Raw genomic sequence first — 18,930 nt, 5'->3', positions numbered from 1 at the left:
TCTTTTAGCCACTCTAATCTCTTTTGTCAGTGTGTTTCTGGCATGATTGTATAAGATTTTATCCCCACTTCTGTAAGCATCCTCTTTGGCCGGATGAAGCTGCCTGAGTTTTGCTGTAAACCACAGTTTGTCATTGTTGTATGTTAAACAAGTCCTAGTAGGAATGCACATATCCTCACAGAAACTAATATATGATGTTACAGTATCTGTAAACTTGTCCAGATTGGTGTCTGCAGCCTCAAATACATTCCAGTCAGTGCAGTCAAAGCAGGCTTGTAGTTCCAGCTATGCTTCATTGGTCCATCTCTTTACAGTCTTTACTACAGGTTTAGCTGATTTTAGTTTCTGCCTGTAGGTTGTAAGAAGATGAACCAGACAGTGATCAGAGAGTCCCAAAGCTGCTCTAGGGACAGAGCGATATGCATCCTTTATTGTTGTGTAGCAGAGATCCAGTGTATTTCTGTCTCTGGTGGGGCATGTAATGTGCTGTCTGTATTTTGGCAGTTCACGGGTGAGGTTAGCTTTATTAAAATATCCCAGAATAATAATAAGTGAGTCCGGGTATTGTTGTTCCGTGTCTGTGATCTAATCAGCCAACCGCTGCAGCGCTGCATTCACGCACACGTGTGGAAGAATATAAAAACTGACCAGAATAAACGAGGAAAACTCCCGTGGCAAGTAGAAAGGCTTACAGTTGATAAAAAGCACTTCAAATTAGGACAGCACATCTTTTTTAACGTTGTTACACCTGTACACCAGCTTTAACTGATGTAAAAGCATGTTCCACCGCCTCTAATTTTCCCCGTTAATTCCGCAATGCGATCCGAAAGCCACGATGTCGGAGCTTGCCCAGCGCGTCGCTCGCTTCCCTCGCTTGCTTCTCATAGCGAGCTTAAACAACACAGCTGCGCCTCTGACTAAAATATGTATAAAATGTATAACCTGTCAACTGCATGAAATTAATTTTAAAGTCTGTGAACTCATATTAGCATGAGAAGCATTGCCTCTTCAAATGTTTGATTAGTTTTCTTTCTACAAATTTTCTGGCTATACTGTAATATTACAGGTAGGAGTGCTCTGTTATCTTAATGCAACTTTCAAAAGTATTGTTATTATTATTCAAATTGCATGTATTTTCAGTTTATTATAATTTAACTGTCAGTTTAAGGAGTCTTTTTAAAGTTAGCCTAAACCTACATTTTCTCTTTATAAATTACACCCTCTTTAAATTAAATATTGGTCTGTTTTCCGTTAAGTAGCCTAAAGGAATTACAAGAAATGTAGATCCACACAGCAAGGTCAAGTGAGCTGTACTTGGAGGATTTGGGGATTTTTTCATTATATGCAGAACATAAACAGTATTGCTATTAAAGTTATAATATGATTATGTATGATAAAGATTTATGATTTGTAATGTTTCTCAACTTACAAGGCATGAGATGGCTTGCTGGTCTTAGCTGGTTTAAACTGGTCTCCCAGTCTGTCCAGCTGAAAAATGCCCCAAACCCCTCTAAAACCAGTCAACAGACTAGCCAGAGCAGGCTTGGAGAGACCAACTAAGACCAGCAAACCAGCTTAGGCTGGTTTAGGATGTTTATTTCATCAGGGTAAAAACCAAACTGTCCTAAAACTTTAACACTGTTCTTGTGTTGCCTTGCAAGTTCTGGTGGGGTTTTCTGCAAACGCAAATCTAGTTAAAAATGCATCCAATTAAACAGGAGCCACAGTACATCCTGTCCGTCATCTGTGTTCCTCTGTGTCTCTCATCTACTTCAAAGAAGATTTCTTCTGCATCCATCCATATGACAATACGTGGGAGCCTAACACTCAGCCATCTCTAAATAATTAATATCTAAGTGTATGTATAAGTGTGTGCGTTTAATTAGTTACTGATGCCACAGAAGTCTAGAAACTTGGCTAGTCGTCAAAGGAGATGATCTTAGCCTTGGGCATCAGGCCTATCTTATTCCACTCTCGCTTTATCTTGTTCTCTCCACACACTAACACACACACACACTTGCACAGCTGTTCCATCCTCTGTCCTATCATTACAGCCCATTTTTGGATGGCTCTCTTGGCTCCAGAGTTGCTGCAGAGATCCAAGCATCTTCCTCCTACAATAGCACTCCAAAAAGACACTTATGCACCGAGTCTGCATGTACAAGTATAACCGTGCCTGAATGTTTTGTTTTGAGTGTGCTTACCGGTACAGGTGCTTGCATCTACATGTATGTGAGTTCCAAATGTTACCTTTTGCCACACCTGCCGACTGTGAGTAATTTGAGTAAATAGTGGCTTTTAATATTTAATCCAGCCATGAAAATGTATTTGGCATTATTTTTTTATGAAAATAATAATTGATAAACAAGTTTCTTGATGTCTACATCTCCAGACCAGTCTACATCTCTCTGTCAAAGTGCAGCTGTCACAAATATTCTGTTTTGAGTTCTGAAGAAAAATAATTAGGTATCCTATATTTCTGATGTTAAATTTTACACATGCGTAAAAGTTGTAAAAAGACGTGAAAGTCACAACATTTTTCTTTAGTAGACAGTTTATTTGTCATTTGAATTGTACATGTCACTTATAAACGAGGGTCAGACATTGGTTCTTACAATTCGAATTGGACCCTGCATTATGTTACTGTTATTTATAAAGTTACCAGCCAACTTATTCAAGTAACTTTTTATTTACTCGCCAATAACTTTTTACTCGCATTTGGTGCCTGGCAAGTGTTAAAGTGATAGTTCACTCAAATGTGAAAATTTTGTCATTATTCCAAGTCTTCTGAAGCTATATGGTAACTTTGTGTGAAGAACAGACCCAATAATCTTAATCTTTCACTCCTCCAAAACTCTGTAATGGACTATAAAAGTATACAAAAATGGCGCTTCAACAGCATTTGACATCAATGAAATTGGTCACATGACAGGCAAGAACCAATGGTGTTTGCATCAATTGGCGTCACAACTCCATTATTGTAGTCCAGACAACTTTTATTGTCCATTTCAGAGCGTTGGAGAAGAGGAAGATTATGAGTGAATATCAGCTTAAAGTTGTGTGTGTTCCTCACACTACACTATTGTAGCATGCACTTATATGTGATACTTTTTAGGCCTTCTTTGGCATTTTGAAGCTTAATAGCTTTTTTATAAAAAATGATTTTATGTGCTCCATGGAAGAAAAAATGTCATATTGGTTTAGAACAACATGAGGGTAAGTAAGTGATGACAGAATTTTAATTTTTGGTTGAACTATCCCTTAAACTTTGGACCCTGTGTGTATGTTTCTATTTCTGCTTACATGACTTCTAGTCGGGCGGTTTTCGAGTCATTTCCAGCTGGTGAAATGACCCTACAGGTGTAGTCTCCAATGTCTCCAGACCATGTCTGGCTGATGTGGAGCGAACCATCCTTCATCAACACTCGCCCACCAATCGACAAGCTCAGTGGCCGGGTTCCTCTCTTCCATGAATAACTGAGAAGAATAACACTCTTTATGATGACTCATAATCCACCAAATATATCACACTCCAAAGACCAGTAAAAAACACACTTGGCATCTTGAGATAGAACAACATAAAAAACCATATGCCAGCTTTTCTTTTTTGTGTACTACATAATGATCTAATCATGATGGGTAAAGACTGAATTATTATTATTATTTTTTTTTATCATAAAACAGGGTAAAACCATATTATAGGAGCAAGCATGTACTGTTTATAAATGTGTTTCAGAACTACCTATTATAAATTAAATATAAAATTGTCCATTGTGATCTCATTCGATTTTGAAGGTATTAATAGGTAAAGTCATTTGCACTCATTTAAAAAAATCATGAATGCTTAACAAGTATGAAATATACAGTTGAAGTCAGTGGTTTACATACACTTAGGTTGAAGTCATTAAAACTAATTTTTTTAACCACCCCACAGATTTAATATTAGCAAACTATAGTTTTGGTAAGTCATTTAGGACATTTACTTTGTGCACGACACAAGTAATTTTTCCAAAAATTGTTTACAGACAGATTGTTTCACTTTTAATTGAATCACAATTCCAGTGGGTCAGAAGTTTACATTCACTAAGTTAACTGTGCCTTTAAGCTGCTTGGAAAATTCCAGAAAATGATGTCAAGCCTTTAGACAATCAGCCACTTAGTTCTGATAGAAGGTGTACTAAATTGGAGGTGTACCTGTGGATGTATTTTAAGGCCTACCTTCAAACTCAGTGCCTCTTTGCTTGACATCATAGGAAAATCAAAATAAATCAGCCAAGACCTAAAAAAAAAAAAAAAAAAAACTGTGGAAGTCCACAAGTCTGGTTCATCCTTGGGAGCAATTTCCAAATGCCTGAAGGTACCACGTTCATCTGTACAATCAATAGTACGCAAATATAAACACCATGGGACCATGCAGCCATATCATACCGCTCAGGAAGGAGAAGCATTCTGTCTCCTAGAGATGAGTATAGTTTGGTGCGAAAAGTGCAAATCAATTCCAGAACAACAGAAAAGGACCTTGTGAAGATGCTGGAGGAAACGGGTAGACAAGTATCTATATCCACAGTAAAATGAGTCCTATATCGACAAGAAGCAAGAAGAAGCCACTGCTCCAAAACCACCATAAAAAAGCCAGACTACAGTTTGCTAGTGCACATGAGGGCAAAGATGTTACTTTCTGGAGAAATGTCCTCTGGTCTATTGAAACAATAATTGAACTGTTTGGCCATAAAGACCATCATTATGTTTGGAGGAAAAAGGGTGAGGCTTGCAAGCCGAAGAACACCATCCCAACTGTGAAGCATGGGGGTGGCAGCATCATGCTGTAGGGGTGCTTTGCTGCAGGAGGGACTAATGCACTTCACAATATAGATGGCATCATGAGGAAGGAAAATTATTTGGATAAATTGAAGCAACATCTCAAGACTTCAGCCAGAAAGTTAAAGCTCAGTCGCAAATGGGTCTTCCAAATGGACAATGACCCCAAGCATACCTCCAAAGTTGTGGCAAAATGGCTTAAGGACAACAAAGTCAAGGTATTGGAGTGGCCACCACAAAGCCCTGACCTCAATCCGAAAATGCTTGTGCGAGCAAGGAGGCCTACCTGACTCAGTTACATCAGTTCTGTCTGGAGGAATGGGCTAAAATTCCAGCAACTTATTGTGAGAAGCTTGTGGAAGGATACCCATTTGACACAAGTTAAACTATTTAAAGGCAATGCTACCAAATACTAACAAAGTGTATGTAAATGTCTGACCCACTGGGAATGTGATGAAAGAAATAAAAGCTGAAATAAATCATTCACTCTACTATTATTCTGACATTTCATATTCTTAAAATAAATTAGTGATCCTAACTGACCTAAGACAGGGAATGTTTTCTACGATTAAATGTCAGGAATTGTGAAAAACTGAGTTTTGATTTGGCTAAGGTGTATATAAACTTCTGACTTCAACTGTAAGTAAAACATTGTCAATGTTACTAACATTTCACTCATTTACTGAGTGTCTCTGTATCTGTTTTGCGATTGTGGTTCTGACCAGTCTTTAGAAATAACACAGAAAAGAATGAAACTTTTATGTTATAATGTCAAATTAGTTATTTATTAATTTTTTTATAAATGTGTTAAATAAATTCAATGGCATTATTATCACATAAACGTATAATAACATTTATTGTTTATTCATTTATTATAAATTTAGTCAAACTATGAATTTTATAATTTAAATATTCAATGCACCTTGAAGGGTCTCTTACAGTACGTTTGTTGTTCATAAGTGTCTCTATGGTATACTGGCTCGTGTCCCTCCTTCAATGTAAGTCTATGGATTCCCATAGAATGCTCCATTTCATACGTGTTTGGGGTGTTGAATATTAAAAATAATTAACCAAATCCATTACAGACATATTAAACAGAACAAATAGACAATTTCCTTAAGTGGTAACACTTTACAATAAGATTCCATTCTTTAACATTAGTTAATGCATTAGGTATCATGAACTAACAATTTTTTACAGCATTTATTCATCTTTGTTAATATAAGTTAATACAAATTCAATTGTTCATTGTTTGTTCATAGTGCATTAACTAATGTTAACATATACACATTTTGATTTAAAAAAATGTATTACTACATGTTGAAATTAAAGGAATAGTTCACCCAAAAATAAAAATAATTTCATAATTTCCTCATGCCATCTCAGATATGTATGACTTCTGCTGAACACAAACAAAGATTTTTAGAAGAATATCTCAGCTCTGTTCAGTAGGTCCATACAATGAAAGTGAATGGTGGTCAGAACTTTGAAGGCCATAAAAGCACATAAAGGAAGCATAAAGGTAATCCATAAGACTCCAGTGATTAAATCAATAGCGATTTGATTGGTGTGGGTGAGAAACAGATCAATTTTTAAGTCTTTTTTTTTACCATAAATTCTCCTCCCTGTCCAGTAGATGGCGATATGCAAAAATAATGCGAATCACCAAAAACAAAAGAAGAATATGAAAGTGAAAGTGGAGATTTATAGTAAAAAAGCACTTAAATATTGATCTGTTACTCACCCACACCTATCATATCACTTCTGAAGATATGGATTTAACCACTTGAGTCATAAGGATTACTTTTATGCTGCCACTGTGTGCTTTTTGGACCTTCAAAGTTCTGGTCACCACTCCCATGCACTGTATGGACCTACAGAGTTGAAATATTATTTTTAAAATATTAGTTTGTGTTCAGTAGAAGAAAGAAAGTCATACACATCTGGGATGGCATGAGGGTGAGTAAATGATGAGAGAATTTTCATTTTGGGGGGAAATGTTCCGTAACATTAAACTAATAAATCCTTAAAAATAATTGTTCATTGTTAGTTCATGTTAACAAGTGGAACCTTATTATAAAATGTTACCCATTATGTTTATGCAAGTTTAAATGACAAAAAAGGAAAAAAATGTTTTTGAACTGTGAATATCGCTCAGCTGAAATTCTGACCTGACAGTGACTCTGGGGTCGTGAGTTGCAGCACAGTTCAACACAGCAGTCGTGCCCTTGATGACACGCTGGTCTTCAGGGGGTGTTGAAATGAAGGTTCGACCTGAATTATAAAATAAAGTTTAGGACAAAATCACAGCACAGTTTAATAATTATCAGCATCATTATGCACAGAACAAAATTACATTTACAAAGCAAGAAAGTTCTAACATTCAAACTGTCACCATGACTTTAAAGGCATCACGTCCTGTACTGAAGCACCAAAATTATCAAGGTAAACCCGTGGACAGAGTTTGGGAAAGCAGTTTGAAAAATTGCCCTTATGCAATTGTGCAAATGTTTTTGGTGCCTTTAGATGCACAGCTTTAATGAAAGGACAGATGTCTTTTTATTTTTTGATAACAAATAACATTTTTCATGCTGGACATAAAAAATGTGCTTGGACAATTGTAAACCTACATTAACATTAAGCACGCACAAAATGTTTAAATTAAATAAACACAGGCATTGGGTTTAAAAAATTACATTATTCCAGTGTGAAATAACTGAAAAAGTCTTTCATAAATTCACAAATATTGTGCTCTGCTACACTTTATAATCAGCCTGGCTAACGAATGCAGTTATTAAGTCAAACAATGACTGCTGATAAAATACATGTTTTGAAATGCCTGCATTCCTGTTACTAGTTTCAGTAGTGTTCATGCTGAATTTTACATATGTTGTTTGTTTTTCAATGTTTAAGTCATTATGAATAAAACATTTAAAACATTATGCCTCCATACTTAAGACTGTCAGGGCTGCAGTGGCATTGACCAGTCCTTCAGAGTTAGAAGCCGAACATGTGTAGTTCCCTGCATCGATTGGCATTATGGGCAGAATCTGTAAGCCTCCGGATTCCAGCAGAGTGAAGCGAGGCATCTGAACCGATCCGCTCGCTAACACCTGATAATCTGTGAGATCCGCAGGTTTCTGTCAGTTCTATGCTTATCTCAGTTTGAGAAAAAAACCTCAAAACAATGTTTACACTTGAAAATGATGTTCGTATGAGTGTATATCTTATGTACCTTTCCACCAAACAATTGCAGGTTTGGGGGCACCAGATGTTTCACAGCTGAAGATAGCGGATGTTCCGTCAGTCACCGTGATGTCAGAAGGGGGAGTGGTGAAAGATGGCGATACACCTACAATGGAACGTAAACAAATAAATCAGAAAATTATAAATAATATACAATACGATCTGGCATTCAAAACCCATTTTACTTCCATTTCAGAGATTGAAACAGGATACTTAATGAGAAAAATTGTCGGGCACAACTTCTTTTAATCCGGAATTGATTGGATAGTGAAAAGTTGTCTTTAATGCTGCCTTCACTACTGGGAAAGCCCATCTGGCACCAACAATCATGGCGCGGTTCAAATCACTGAGATCACATTTTTTCCCCATTCTGATGGTTTATGTGAACATTATCTGAAGCTCCTGACCCGTATCAGCATGATTTTATGCACTGCACTGCTGCCACACGATTGGCTGATTAGATGCCAAAAACAAACAAAAAACATCCAGTGAGAGGCAGTTCTGCAGATGGAAATGCCTTGTTAATGAGAGAGGTCAACAAAGAATGGCCAGACTGGTTCGAACTGACAAAGTCTATGATAACTCAGATAACCACTCTGTACAATTGTGGTGAGAAGAATAGCATCTCAGAATGTTATTCTGAGATGCGGGTTGGTGCTGTTTTGGCGGCACGAGGGGGACCTATATCTCTGCTAGGACAACCTGTGTGAACTTCAGGGGAACTGACGTCATACATTAGTGATATCCACTAATAATCACCTCAGGACTAGTTGGTTCAAAGTAATTTGAAAAGTTAAATCTGAGAAAAGGTCTAGTATCATTTATTTGCAGATGCCACTTGGTTATCTAATCAAATAAAAATTCATAAACTGTATTTTTTTAAGTGTGGCTTAAATGTCCAAATACTTTTTGGGCCACTTTACATTGTGAACTTACAAGCAATAATAAGGCAAAATAAACTGTTGCGCTAAATAGCAGACCTCTATTATAACTTTCATCTATTTAGGCTATTCCCTTCCTAATAAATTACATCAATATGACAAATTTGCCTAACTTTAAAAGTTAAATAAATAAAAAAATGGTGTGAAATCAAACTTGAGAGAGCAAAAAAAGAGATGAGGATGACTAAGTGAGAGAAAGAGGACAGCTGGAGGTGTTGATTAAGTGGTGAGTGAGTGTGTGTGTGCAAGTGTGTGTGTTAAAGGTTGATCTGTCAGTAGACACTGATTAATTTCACAGATCAATGAGGGGTCTCTGAACTCCCTGATCAATTCACAACCTTAGAGAGAGAAGAAGAGAGAGAACAAAATAGAGATCACACACATTAAGATGCGTTATTGTATTTGTGAATCTTTCTCACATAAACTTCAAGGGATAGTTCAGCCAAAAATGAAAATTTCGTCATCATTTACTCACCCTTATGTCGTTCCAAACCTGTTTGACTTTCTTTTTAATTGTGGAACACAAAATAACATATTTTGAAGAATCTTTGGGCCAATCTTTTCCATACAATGAAAGCATATAGTGACCAGGGGTTGTCAAGCTACAAAAAGTACAATTGAGCACCATAAATGTATTTTAAAAGTAGTTTATATGGCTCTTATGCTATATTCCAAGTCTTCTGAAGCCATAAAATAGCTTTGTGAACGAAATTATGTCATTATTAGCTGAAAATATTCCCCTCTACCGTAGACCCCAAATCTTATTCGTGCATGTATATATTCAAACTTGGCAAGTTTGGTTATGTCATTTGGATTAATTTACATCAAACCTGGTGTCATGTGGACTAATTTTATGGTACTTATGATGCATTTTGTACATTTTTGAGCTGATCAGCCCCTAGTCACGATACGTTATCATTGTATGGAAAGGAGCAGCTTGGTATTCAGAATATCTTGTGTTCTCCTGAAGAAAGTTAAATGGGTTTGAATTGACATATGAGTGAGCAAATAACTAAATTTTCATTTTTGGGTGAACAGTTTCTTTAATTAGCTCTATCCAATCAACCAACCCCCTGTGTTTAACACTGACATCAACCTGTTTGGTCACTCTATACTGGTGTCTTTTTTGTGTCTTGTGTTCTGTGTCTTACTTGTGACAACCAAGTTGGTATATGCCTGGATTTCTCCTGCCGTGTTTTCAGCAAAGCACTGGAATATTCCGGCATCGTCCGGCTGAATTCTCCGTATTTGCAGAACCATTGAGGAGGTAAGCTTATATCGTGGGTTATTCAGTGTGGAGAGGGGGACGGCATCCTTACACCACTTCAGCTTTGGTGTGGGAACCCCTGAATAATACACATGTACAGCTTATCATGTACACTAGCTGTAAATTATTACAATTTTCCACACAGTAAAATCAACAAAACTACGCAATGACACAAATTGAAGTATGGGAATTAGGTAGTAAATTACCCTATGCCTAAATGGGCATTCTTTCCGGTCCAACTCATCCATTAAAAAAAAAAAAAAAAAAATTTTTTTTTTTTTTTTAGTTTGTTTTAACTTTAGACCAAAAAAGTTAAAGGAATATTCGGGGTTCAAAAAGTTAAGCTCAATTGACAGTATTTGTGGCATGTTGATTACCACAAAAGATCATTTTGACTTGTCACTCCTTTTTTAAAAAAAAAAAAATCAATTCAAAATCTGGGTTACAATGAGGCACTTACAATGAAACATTTAAATTCACATGTCTGCCTTTAAACCCTGCAAACATTATGCCTTACTGTAATCGATTTTATTTATTTTTTTTTAAGAAAAGGAGAGAATCTTTTTTTTCCTTTTTCTGGTAATCAACATTATGCCACAAATACTGTCAATTTAGCTTAACTTGTATTGAGCACGGAATATTCCTGGCAACATAATTAAGCAACATGATTCTGTTAAGTGTGTCCAGACCAGAGCATGTGAGCGGAGTGGAGCGAGTTGTCGCTCCGCTCAAATATTAACTCATGTGCGATCGCTCAACTCCAACACTCAAGTTCAAAAGTCATCGCTCCGCTCAACGCTCACGAGCGCTCTTGAGCGAGAGCGATGTTGGAGCGGAGCGGCATGCAATGAGAAAAAAATTAGACATTTGTCAACATTCTTGTTAATTTTGTTTTCCATCAGGTACAAAAAAAATCCCTCGTCATATTGGCATACGACCTAATATTTCATAGCGAAGATAACAACAGCACAAACAATGCCTTGATGCAGGCTATCTTTGTTCTCTAGCCCTATTTGGATGTGGTTATTTTATGTGGAGACGTGGGGTAATGTTACAGCGTAATTACCAGAGCTTCTCTTTTATTTTAATCCTGTGCTAAACGTTCATAACTTATTTTCCCAATAATGATTGATCTTAGCGGTTAAGAGCATTTTCTATGAGCGTTTTTACGAATGTTTTATTTTAATCCTGTGCTAAACGTTCATAACTTATTTTCCCAATAATGATTGATCTTAGTGGTTAAGAGCATTTTCTATGAGCGTTTTTACGAATGTTCGTTATTTTTTTAAGTGTTTCCAAAAACTGCACTTAACATGAACATGCGAGGACGCAGTTTAAGTGGCACTTAAGAGAGATGTTGTCCATAAACGTGAAGTGCTGAAATGTGACCATATAGTGCTGGTCGTCAATGTAACTTCATTATATTTGTGCGTAACTTTAAAATCCGTTTGTAATTTACCTCACTGGAAACATTAACAAATATTTTCTTAAATGTACATTTTAATTCACCACATAATTGCATTTTGTTTTGCAATAGTTTTATGTAGAACGATATATTTCTTTACACAATCACTGCTTGTTCATCAGATGTGCATTTTAATATTTCGTTTTCAAAAATTGCTCTGTATGTCGAGATTTAAGCTTCCAGGATCAGTGAAGACAGTGGATGTCCTGTGTATGGTCCTGCTAATGACAAGCATTAATTTAATATAACGAGGTTCACTGTTATTGCGGATTGCAAAATAAGGAGACACGTAGAAGCTTTGCTTTAGGGACATTCACCAGTCAAATGGAGAACTGTTCTTTACTCTCAAAAGTGATAACGGTAACAGCAATGCTACACAACATGTGCGGTACTACACAACGTGTGGTACGGGCGAGAGTGCCCTTAGGTGTTAGAGAGGAAGAGGAGACGAGGATGAGGAGCCAATTTACTGTATGGATGATTTTCATGCATGGCAGCAAGTTGTTGACTTTTTTTCCTTCTCTCTCTGATTGTAATATTTACTGTTCTCTGCAACAATTATGCCACCACTTTGTTGTTACCAACTAGTCCACAAATAACTTTTATTTATCTGTTCATCCAATATTAGGGTGACCAGATTCCTGCTTGTGGAAAACGGGACAGCCCCCTCCCAGCAAAAATGAAATTGACATATCCTTACCTAGGCGCAGGTCAATGCAAAGTAGAGGGTGCATCCGCACCTGTAACTGTTGTCACCTTGTACTTTTCGCTGGCAGCAATTTTTCTCAGTGTGCGCTTGTCTTTCAAGAGTTTATCGTAAAATGCAGAGCAGTCCAGTCCAAAATTAAGATGTACAAAAAGCATTACCTTCATTACTGTTCATCACTGAGTCGAGATTTATCCGGTGTCCATGCTGCGTTCATTAATGAGAACACATGCTCCACAGATGCAGATGTCCCAGGCAGGCATAAAACAAACTCCACTACCTTGGCTAAGACTCCGAAGTTGATGGTCTTGCTCTCCAGCTCATGAAAAATGTCTGTCCATCTCTCAGACATGGCCATCTTGTTCATGTTCCACTCAGTGATGCAACGAGTGACAATGTTTTCAACAAGCCCACTCATCAAAGAGCGTGGTTTCCTCAATCAAACTGAGAGCTGGGATTTTGGAGTAGAAGTGTTTGAGGCTGCTTTGAATGTCTTTCCAATCTGGGATGTCTCTCAGTAGGGCCCACTCAAGTTTTTCTGTGTTCTCCAATGAGCGGCTCCAATTTTGGTGGTAATCCACCGATGCTGAATAAAAGTTTCTCACTGCACAAAAGAAATCATCAGCTTGCATGTCACCAGCTTTCAACCAGGGCATCCAACTGCTTTTTAATGTCAGAGGGTATGAATGATTCCTCCAGACTGGCCTTTTCTCAGGTCATGAATGTGCAGAGCTATGGCCGTGCACAACAGAATGATAAGCAAAAAGTCCTTCACTTGCGTGCACCTTGTCAGATTCTGAACTTTGCTTCACAAAAAAATCCCTAACACTTGGTGTGACACACTTACATTTAGCAGCATCCACATGCTTTTTTGTATGAACATGCTGCGCGATGTCAGTGCGGCCTCCATGGGTGATGGAAAAGCGAGCTCCATGTAACAGTATATGGATGGGCAAGGAGGAGGCAGGAACTGGCTGAACAGTAAACATAAATTTTTAATGAGAAACTCAACTTAAAACAAATGTAAACAGACATATATGCAACGCGGCTGCGTACATCTCTCTCTTTCGAACTGCCGTCTCTGGCTGCCCTTTATCTCGCTCTCTCGCTGATCAGCTGATTCAGCGCCGGCCGTGCTCCATCATGGCCTTGCTACGCCCTCCTCCTTGTCACACTCCTCCCCTGCCCGATTCAGGCTGGGGTGCCACCAGTCTGAATAACATCCCCCCATCTCTGGAGGGGAGACGCTGCCCTTCCGGCCATTCTGTCAGCCGGTGGTCCACCCCGCCTCCTGTGAACCTGGGGGAGAGACAAGGGGAGGCATGGGAAGAGGGAAAGGGCGAGTGGAGACAAACAGAGAGAGCAAGAGGAGAAAGAGAGAAGAACTTGCTCGCCAGCTCCCAGACGCGTTGTCGCCTGGTCCTCAACTGCTCCTCCGCCCTATGGCGGACGCCAGCTCATTCCTCCGGCAGCGAGTTCTCCAGCCCCTGGTGGATGGAACCGCTCCTCCCCTTCTCGGCAGACAGCCGTGGTTCCTCCGGCTCTCGGCGGCCAGCAGCGACCCCTCCGTCCCCAGGCAAACGGCCGTGGCTGCTCCCCTGGCGGATGGCAGCGGCGAGAACTCCACGACAGCGCATCCCTCCTCCCTACCGGGTTTTGGCACAATTGTAACAGTATATGGACGGGCAAGGAGGAGGCGGGAACCGGCTGAACAGTAAACATAAAATTTTAATGAGAAACTCAACTTAACAGACACATTTGCAAGGCAGCCACTTGCGTCTCTCTCCCTCTTGAACTGGCGTCTCCGGCTGCCCTTTATCTCACTCTCCCGCTGATCAGCTGATTCAGTGCCGGCCATGCTCTATCACGGCCATGCCCTCCTCCTTGTCACACTCCACAAATCTCACACCTCACTTTACTAGGCTCTGTCTGTGACTCATTTTTTAGAAATTTAAACTCTTTTTGAAGATCCTCATTAAATGTACATGCACGCTTCCTTGAAATTTTTTCCAGCTGCAATTTAATCTGTGTGCTCTTTCAAACTGACTCTTCAATTAGTTCACTAACTGGACATCTATTGATAGGGGATTGTGATTGGATAGTTTAATCATGTACTTCAAATAACACGGTGTGATTTTATTGGTTTTACAAGCAGTATCCTTGGCTACCTTTGATTAGAATACTCAAGTGACTGAGAACGCCGCATAGGCAATAGAGAAATTTTAGGAGAGGGGAAATACGGGACAAAACATGATTTTTTCAGAAAAAGTGCTTAAATACAGGACTGTCCCGGGAAAAACAGGATGTCTGGCCACCCTATCCAATACTGACCAACCATTTTATGCATTTATTGTATTATTATAATTATTATTATTATTAGCCTTGTTGGTTAAAAAAAGAAAATTATATAATAAAAGATATTAAATGAGCATTAAGTGTAGCTATAGGTATTTAAATTGTATTAGGTGTAATTTCGCGATTGTCCTGCAGGGGTCTTCATAAGACTGTGTCCTTACGATGCTCTTAGCGTTGTACGATTACCCCAGAGGACGCGTTAATCTATGAGCATTTTCAAGTACCACTTAAGTTATGTTGCTTTTAGGAAATGGTCCGCAAAACGAAGATGAATCGTAAGATGGATTCTACGATCTACTTAGGCTTACTTACGATGCTTTTGGGAAAAAAGGCCACCGTCAGTAATTTTTCCAGACTTTTTGCGGGCTACGTGTTCACACGCTGGTAAAAAAAATAATAGCGTCTTTTACCTATCAAACGCACGGCAAAAATAACCCTGTTATTTTTATCCCGTGCGAATTGAAATGTTGGTAAAAAGCCAGTGAATCTGCACTGTCCAGCCTGTGAACCCTTTAATTCAATGTTTCTAAAGTTCACCAAGTGTCTGAAGTGGATGTTGGTCATTGAGAAGACACCAGAAAATGTAAGACGCACTTCAAAACTTCATTAACACTGGCTGTTGCATTTGGACTGATGCATGAGAAACAAATGAGCATGATTTCTTTTGATTAGGAAAATCAGAAAAGGACACAAGTACATGTGAAAAATTGTGTTGAGCCTTGCGTTTCGCAACATATTTTCAGGGGACAGATAAAATTACATACTGTGAAAAGATTGTCTATATATTTAATTCAAGAGTGTACTATAGGATTACTGGCTTGCTAATGTAACCAGTTCTGTTGTATTTTGCCAGATATTCATGTCAGTTTCTTCTAATAATCCAAGATACATATGCACATGTTTAATACTTACTTCATAATTAATCAGCAAAGCTAAATAGGATATATTTTCTGATGGGTATGGGGCATGGGGCATGACAGCAGTGTGTAAATAACACTCTCACCTCTGTGATATATACAGACATCGCTTATCCCATGCGATTAGATGGTAAACCTGACAGACATCTGCGGTAGCCTAATAAAATGATTTTACTTTACATACGTATGTCCAGGAAACTAATCTGTATTTTGAACTGCCTCTGTGCTCTCACCTCACTGTAGTCTGTTATTAGAATCGGCCCCTGTCACCATCAGCTTGCAAATCACACCGAGTTTAAATGATGCCTCATCTCTGATAATCCACTCTGTTTAAAATCTTGGACCTAATACATCCGCCAACACCAGATTTTTGACATTGTAGAAGCACAAACACATTAATGTGGCCGCACGAGAAATGTAGCGCATTTTGGTAGGAGTGGAAAGTAAGCGCCTCGTATGAGCGGAGCTGAGCGCAGTCTCATGAAACGCGCTCCTCGCTCCAGTGAAATTCTGATCGTTCCGCTCCCGCTACGCTCTGCTCACATGCTCAGGTCCAGACTGGTTGTGTACATATTAAATAAATAAATATCAATTTTCTAAACACTATTTATCATGTACTCCAGTACATATATACACAAACCCCAATTGGGGTTTGGTATAGAGTTGAAGTCTGAAGTTTACATAAACTTAGGTTGAAGTCATTGAAACTCATTTTTTTAACCACTCCACAGATTTCATATTAGCAAACTATAGTTTTGGCAAGTCGTTTAGGACATCTACTTTGTGCATGACATAAGTAATTTTTTCCAACAATTGTTTACAGACAGATTGTTTCATTTTTAATTGACTATATTACAGTTCCAGTGAGTCAGAAGTTTACATACACTAAGTTAACTGTGCCTTAAAGCAGCTTGGAAAATTCCACAAAATTATGTCAAGCCTTTAGGCAATTAGCCAATTAGCTTCTGATAGGCTAATTGGAGTCAACTGGAGGTGTACCTGTGGATGTATTTTCAGGCCTACCTTCACACTCAGTGTCTCTTTGCTTGACGTCATGGGAAAATAAAAAAAATAAAAATCAGCCAAGACCTCAGAAAAAAACATTGTGGACCTCCACAAGTCTGGTTCATCCTTGGGAGCAATTTCCAAATGCCTGAAGGCACCACGTTCATCTGTACAAACAATAGTACGCAAGTATAAACACCGTTGGACCACACAGCCATCATACCGCTCAGGAAGGTGACGCATTCTGTCTCCTAGAGATGAACATTGTTTGGCCAAACTCAAGTGGATATCAATTCCAGAACAACAGCAAAGAGCCATGTGAAGATGCTGGAGGAAACGGATAACGGCCATTGTTATGTCTGAAGGAAAAAGGGTGAGGCTTGCAAGACGAAGAACACCATCCCAACCGTGAAGCATGGGGGTGGCAGCATCATGTTGTGGGGTTGCTTTGCTGCAGGAGGGATTGGTGCACTTCACAAAATAGATGGCATCATGAGGAAAAAAAATGATGTGGACATATTGAAGCAACATCTCAAGACATCAGCCAGGAAGTTAAAGCTTGGTTGCAAATGGGTCTTCCAAATGGACAATTACCCCAAGCATACCTTCAAATTTGTGGCAAAATGGCTTAAGGACAACAAAGTCAAGGTATTGGAGTGGCCATCACAAGCCCTGACCTCAGTCCGATAGAAAATGTGTGGGCAGAACTGAAAAAGCTTGAGCAAGCAAGGAGGCCTACAAACCTGACTCAGTTTTGTCTGGAGGAATGGGCCAAAATTTCAGCAACTTATTGTGAGAATCTTGTGGAAGGCTACCCAAAATGTTTGACCCACGTTAAACAATTTAAAGGCAATGCTACCAAATACTAACAAAGTGTATGTAAACTTCTGACCCACTGGGAATGTGATGAAAGAAATAAAAGCTGAATTAATAATTCTCCCTACCATTATTCTGACATTTCACATTCTTAATATAAAGTAGTGATCCTAACTGACCTAAAACAGGGAATGTTTTCTATAATTAAATGTCAGGAATTGTGAAAAACTGAGTTTAAATGTATTGGCTAAGGTGTATGTAACCTTCTGACTTTAACTGTAAAAGATTATTAAAGAAGCACACACATTTACACCCCCCCCCCCCACACACACACACTGCTTGATTTATCACGAAGTTAACATTTCCATCAATAGACCTTCATCAGGGCACACTTTGGTTTAATTAATGAAAATTTAATCAAATAAATTGGCTTTGATTGATTAAACTTCCAATAAAATTTTGACATGCTTCACCAAGAAAAGGAGAAGATTTGGAGAAGAGGATAAATGAGGGAGAAACCAAGAGAGAGGGAGAAATCGAAAAGGCAGAAAGATAGAGTGAGTGAGTGTGAGGACGAATAAAACGGCAATTATACATATTAGCAATAATTGTAAATTTAGTTCAACTGAAAGAGCCCATGATAAGCTCATCATGATATGCAAATCAGAAAAGCATCAAAGAATTTAATGGATAAATCCTGTAGCTCAACGTTTTTAAAGGTCAAATAACATGAATCTATTCCGTGCGCCTCCTATGGAGGAGTTTCAGCATAACTATTCTTGTCACACCCACGGGAGGATGCAAGACAAGGATGTTAAAATAAGACTGTCAAAAACAGCCTCGCTGTAATTAAATTTCTGACAGTTTCTGACAAAGTGCATACAAACTTAGCTTCACACCCTTACGAAAGTGCAAAGAGAACAAGCCAAGATTCACAGCAAGTGTAAATTGCAGAGGTACAATCTCTGCTGCAAAAAAAAAAGAAAAGAAATGTGTCTTAGTAGTTTTCAAACTGTCCAAATGTGTATATATATATTATATATATATATATATATATATACACACACTATATTGCCAAAAGTATTCGCTCATCTGCCTTTAGACGCATATGAACTTAAGTGACATCCCATTCTTAATCCATAGCGTTTAATATGACGTCGGCCCACCCTTTGCAGCTATAACAGCTTCAACTCTTCTGGGAAGGCTTTCCACAAGGTTTAGGAGTGTGTTTATGGGAATTTTTGACCATTCTTCCAGAAGCGCATTTGTGAGGTCAGACACTGATGTTGGATGAAAAGACCTGGCTCGTAGTCTTCACTCTAATTCATCCCAAAGGTGCTCTATCGGGTTGAGGTCAGGACTCTGTGCAGGCCAGTCAAGTTCTTCCACACCAA

At 38.6% G+C, this 18,930-nt stretch overlaps 1 protein-coding gene across 1 annotated transcript in view; it reads right to left on the bottom strand.

Annotated features, from left to right (window-relative positions):
• Positions 1-18,930, bottom strand: part of sdk1b (sidekick cell adhesion molecule 1b) — a 316,455-nt gene that overhangs the window by 99,512 nt on the left and 198,013 nt on the right. The window contains exons 10-14 of the mRNA XM_051702261.1: positions 10,157-10,351; positions 8,054-8,170; positions 7,772-7,939; positions 6,990-7,092; positions 3,304-3,477 (exon numbers count right to left, since the gene is read on the bottom strand). Coding sequence (XP_051558221.1) covers positions 3,304-3,477; positions 6,990-7,092; positions 7,772-7,939; positions 8,054-8,170; positions 10,157-10,351 — 757 coding nt within the window. The remainder of the gene's footprint in view (positions 1-3,303; positions 3,478-6,989; positions 7,093-7,771; positions 7,940-8,053; positions 8,171-10,156; positions 10,352-18,930) is intronic.

This window comes from Myxocyprinus asiaticus, chromosome 7 (genome assembly GCF_019703515.2).
Source record: "Myxocyprinus asiaticus isolate MX2 ecotype Aquarium Trade chromosome 7, UBuf_Myxa_2, whole genome shotgun sequence".
NCBI classification, from domain to species: domain Eukaryota; kingdom Metazoa; phylum Chordata; class Actinopteri; order Cypriniformes; family Catostomidae; genus Myxocyprinus; species Myxocyprinus asiaticus.
This window is presented reverse-complemented; position numbering and strand designations above follow the sequence as displayed.